Below are 5179 nucleotides of genomic sequence, written 5' to 3' on the forward strand. Positions count from 1 at the left end.
GTGCCCGGCCGTCTTGTCCTGCGTGGCCCTTCCCCGAGGCAACCTGCTCGGAAACGCCGGGCTGGTGTCCGGGGTCTGCCCCGGGCGGGTACAGGGGGCGATGTCAGAGCGGGAGAGGGTGGGTGGTCTGGTCGAACATCCGTCCCGGCACGGCTGTGGCACTGTCTGCGTCCCTGGGGCGAGCCCTACAGCGGTGAGGTCTCGGGGAGCACAGTGCGTAGGAGGCGGGGGGCTCCGGGGCGGAGCTGGAGAGCCCTCCCGTGCTGAAGGATGTGGCCGGGCTGTGCAGCGTCTTGGAGAAACGCTTCCTCTCGGTGAGATCGATGAACAGACGAGGGTCTGAACGACAGCCCTGGAGACCTCCCATATGGCCCAGGCCAGCCCTGTGGTGACTGACCCTCCAGAGCGCCCAGTTAGCCCCCAGGTCCCGCTGGCTACCTGCAGCCACTGGGGCACGGCAGTCACAGGGGCTCAGCCTGCCTTGTTCCCATCCCTCTAACCCGCAGCGAGATGCTCTTCTTCGAGATGGCAGACCGCCTGGCAGAGGATGGCTGGAGGGAGCTGGGCTACGAGTACATCAACATTGACGACTGCTGGTCTGCCATGCGCCGGGACGCGGCAGGACGGCTGGTTCCCGACCCTGAGAGGTTTCCCAGTGGGAGTAAGGCTCTGGCTGACTAGGTGAGGGCCTGATGGGGACGGTGGGGATCTCTATGTCCTCATGCATCCATGGTGATAGATCTGGGAGGGGAGGGAGGAGCCTGGTCCCTGGGAGGCACCTCAGACCTTGTCATCCCCTCCTTGCAGCTCTCCTCTCCTCACAGGTCCATGCCCGGGGCCTGAAGCTGGGCATTTACAGCGACCTGGGTAAACTCACCTGTGGGGGCTACCCAGGCACCACACTGGACCGTGTGAAGCAGGATGCCCAGACCTTTGCGGAGTGGGGTGTGGACATGCTGAAGCTGGATGGGTGCTACTCATCAGGAGAGGAGCAAGCAGAGGGTAAAGGCTCCCTAGCCAGCTGGCATTTCTCCCCTTGCTACTTTGGTCGGGCTGTCTGTCTGCAGAAATGCTTGTCCAGCCAGTTCTTCCCTCATGTCTCCTGTTGCAGCTCTTGGGCAGAGAGGAAGGAGTTTGCATGCACTAGAGCTGGTGTAAGGCAGGAGGCCAGGCTGGCCTGGGATTCCCCTGGCCGAGCAGGCTGGGACACAGGATACTGCCAGCTGTCCCCTTCATCAGTTGTCATCTTCTCTCCCTAAGGCTACCCAGAAATGGCGAAGGCCTTGAACGCCACAGGACGCCCCATTGTCTACTCTTGCAGCTGGCCAGCATATCAGGGGGGACTCCCCCCCAAGGTGAGGGTTGTCTTGTCTGATGGCTGTTTCCTGTGTCGTCTGTGCCCTGGGGGAGCTCTTGCTGGAACTGCAGGAGCCAAGTGCTACACCCCGCTTATTGCTCCACCCTGGTAGGGTGCGGCGGCAGGTCCCTGGAGGCTTTCCTACCAGGCATGTGTGGACACTTGGGGTTTCCAACATAGCTAGGCATTACGAGTTTGGAGGAGGGCAGCCCTGGGGCATGCCCTTTTCACCCTACTCAGCTGACGTGAGGTTGATCTGTCGGTCTGTTCTTCTAAGACAGGTCCTGTCTGGTTTACATGCTTGAAAATAGGACGTTCCTCCTAGTAATGTTCACTGAGAATTGATGACATTTATTTATTTCCTCTTCCACCTTCTGGGTCAATCCCGAGCTGTCCTCATTCTTGCAGCTGATCATATTTCCCCATAGCCTCTGCGACTGTTTGCCAGACATCCCGTCATACTGGGATATGCCCCGTCATAGTGGGATATGACTCTGTCCTCCTTCATTATGTGATGTTGCGCTTCTCCAGATCCCTCTGCCTTTCACATTTTCTGGATGCTGCAGCATTCAGCAACTCTGGCTGCCCCTTCTCCCTCACTTTGCAGACCGGGTCCTTTCTCCCTCCTGCCTGACACTGTGTTTGTCTGCAGGTGAACTACACCATTCTGGCAGAGATCTGCAACCTGTGGCGTAACTATGGTGACATCCAGGACTCCTGGGACAGCGTGCTTTCCATCCTGGACTGGTTCTCTGCAAACCAGGATGTGCTGCAGCCAGCAGCTGGCCCTGGACACTGGAATGACCCGGACATGGTACGGCTGAGTGGTGGGTGCACTGACCCTGGGGGATCTCCAGGGATCCTCTTCTAGAGGCAGGGCGAAGGAAGAGTGCCAGGAGCAGGAGACCTGTTGTTGCACAGAGGCAAAGCTCGTGTTGCCCCTCGTGGGCTAAAATGTGGAAAAGCCTGTGGCTGCAATGAACTCTTTCCTGCTCAAGTATACTTGTGAGTTGTCCAGGTGTCCTGCACAGCCTGAGTGGGGATAGTGGTGAAGTGAAGGGTGTTGGTGAGCGTATTTGAATGGGTGCTGATGGCTCAGCACCTAGTACAGGTGGGATCTTCTGGCAGTGGTGCTCGAACCAAAGCAAGAGTGAGTGTGAAGTTTCCCGTGTATGCTCCCACTCAGCAAGCTGCAGCATCACCAAGGATGACAAGCAGGCAAGTTTGTAACACTCTTCTGCGTCTCTCATCTTTTCACCCTTTCCCCTCCAGCTCATCATTGGGAACTTTGGCCTTAGCTACGAGCAGTCACGCTCCCAAATGGCCTTGTGGACAGTGATGGCAGCTCCGCTCCTCATGTCCACGGATCTCCGCACCATCTCCCCAAGTGCCAAGGAGATCCTGCAGAACCGCCTGATGATCAAGATCAACCAGGACCCCCTGGGAATCCAGGGGCGCAGGATTGTCAAGGTTAGGGGGAAGGCGGACGCGTTTGGGAGAGCAGAAAGGAGCAGCATGGGGCATCACAATAAGGAGGGAGAGGGAAGTGATGCAGAGAAACATGAGCAGGAGAGCTGTGGGAACTGGGGATCTGCTGGCGTAGCAGCCCCACAGAGCATCAAGGTCAGAAGTTACAGGCCAGCACAGGTCCCAGCAGCTGCACCTCATGCACTCATCCCTACTCCTAGGAGAAATCCCACATCGAGGTGTTCCTGCGCCCGCTGTCCCATGCCGCCAGTGCCCTCGTCTTCTTCAGCCGGAGGACAGATATGCCCTTCATCTACACCACCAGCCTGGCCAAGCTCCACTTCCCTGAGGATGCCATGTATGAGGTGAGCCCCACTGGCACGCTGCATGGTAGGACAGCCCCATGACACCTGGCTCAGCCTCTTTCCAGCTCCCTCCCTGTGCATTTTTGGGGTGGAGAAGGACTCCTACTCTGCCTCCAGGATGAGGGGGCAACCACTGTTGTGTCTTTCCTGTTGCCTACTGCTGTGCCTTGTCTTGCCATGCCAAGTCAGTGACCATGGCTGGGCCTCAAGAGGAAAAGTCTGGAAATTCTGGTAGCCACCATCTCTCTCTTCTAGGTGCAAGATGTGTTCAGCGGGAAGATCATCAGCGGCTTAAAGACAGGAGACAATTTCTCTGTCGTCATTAACCCCTCAGGAGTGGTGATGTGGTATCTCTATCCCACGGCACACCTGGTGCAGCCCTGGCACGTTGTCAGACGGAAAGCTTATGGCAAGGGCTTCCACCCGTTCGTTCTGTGATGAGGCTGAGGAGATGGGGCTGTGGGTCAGTGCCAGGGTGAGCTGCAAGACCCTGGGGCACATAGCTTTTCACTGCACAAGTGCCTTTTGCTGGTGTGTGCAGTAGCACTGGCGAGCGACCATTCCTCTGGTACCAGCTTGATGGTATCTACTCAGTCTGTGTAAAGCGGAAATTCTTGTTGCCCACCTCCTAACGGTGTGCAGAGCATAATTCCTCGGTGATTGCAAAGCCCTCTGAGATCCTCCTGTGGAAGATGCCATACAAGTAAAGTCCAGCCACTGTTGGAGTTTTGTTAGCTCTGACACCTGAGCACTTCAATGCGTCAAGCTGGGTGCCACTGACTGCTGCAGGGGCTGTTTGAACTAAACCTGTAGAACGGCTTTGGATGCTTTAGTATCTTCTAGCACAGCGACCTCCCCCTCCTCCACGTGTGATGGCGCTAGCCTCAAGGATCAGACCCAAACACCTTCTTTCCTTTGCTATAATCAGCTTGGCTTAGATGATGGCCTGGCAATAGGGCTGCACCCTTCTCATGTACCCCTTCCAGAACTGAGAGCTCCTGGAAGCATGATGGTCCTGTGCAGAAAGGCTTTGCTTGTAGGCCTGATCCTGCTGCCAGGATCCTGGCGGCCAGCACTACTACAGCCCAGCATGCATACTAGCATTTTGTCAAAGCCTCTCTGGTACCAGTTTACAGCAGAGCAGAGCAAAAAATCCTCCACTGGCCATGCACAGCCCCAGCAGCCTTGCTGTGATACAGCACCACGGAGCACAGAACTGCAGCGCATTGTGCACACGCGGTGAGGCTAAGACGACTGTGCTCAGATGAGCTTGTCTTTTGGGTTGGGTCACAGGTGTCTCAGCTGCAAGCTGCATGCTGCTCTTGCTCTAGCAGGAAATTCCTGCTAAAAGGGGACTCAGGCCCTCCTCCAGCAGGCTGAACACTCAGGGTTTCTCAGCGAAAGGCTTCTCCAAGGGCAGCTACACCCACAGCTCCATCCTGAGGAGAAGCCTGCACTGATAAACTCGCTGTGTCGGACTCAAGAACTCAGCTGCTTCACCTCCATACAGCACACATCCCGTGGAGGACCGTCAGGCGAGACGTGGTCCGCTCTGACTGCACCAGAGATGGGAGCAGCATTCGTGAGGATTTCTGGTAGTCCACCCACCCACTCTGGTTCCTGCAGGTCCAAATGGCTGATTCTGGCCACTTCTGGAAACTTCCTCCAAGTGCAGCACAAGAGACCAAACACAATGCTTGCAGTGCTAACAAGAAAAGACGAGTGCACTTCATGTCTGTATACAGGAGCTGGCTTTGTTCTTGGGGATCTTTTGAGACAAATTAATTGAAATAAAGGGAAAGCAGGTCACAGGCTCTCTGTTTCATGTTTATTCAGTGTTGCTGGCTAGAGCTACTTAGTTAATGTAGGATTACAGGGTCATTACCTCAAAACAGGAACAACCATGCTAAGGACCAGAAATGGTTTCCTGTCAGAGACTGGACTGATGCAGAGTAGAAAATGGCTTTCCAGTAGCTGCATAATGTTCAGC

At 55.9% G+C, this 5179-nt stretch overlaps 1 protein-coding gene across 1 annotated transcript; it reads left to right on the plus strand.

Annotated features, from left to right (window-relative positions):
- Positions 1–510: 510 nt before the first annotated feature.
- NAGA (N-acetylgalactosaminidase, alpha-) lies at positions 511–3627 on the plus strand. Its single transcript, XM_010142514.1, is given in 7 exon segments — positions 511–681; positions 825–1002; positions 1261–1355; positions 2010–2171; positions 2630–2827; positions 3046–3189; positions 3445–3627. Coding segments are annotated over 7 exon segments (1131 nt in total).
- The last annotated feature ends 1552 nt before the right edge of the window (positions 3628–5179 follow it).

The sequence above is a fragment of the Buceros rhinoceros genome, unplaced genomic scaffold (genome assembly GCF_000710305.1).
Source record: "Buceros rhinoceros silvestris isolate BGI_N320 unplaced genomic scaffold, ASM71030v1 scaffold28738, whole genome shotgun sequence".
Classification (NCBI taxonomy): Eukaryota; Metazoa; Chordata; class Aves; order Bucerotiformes; family Bucerotidae; genus Buceros; species Buceros rhinoceros.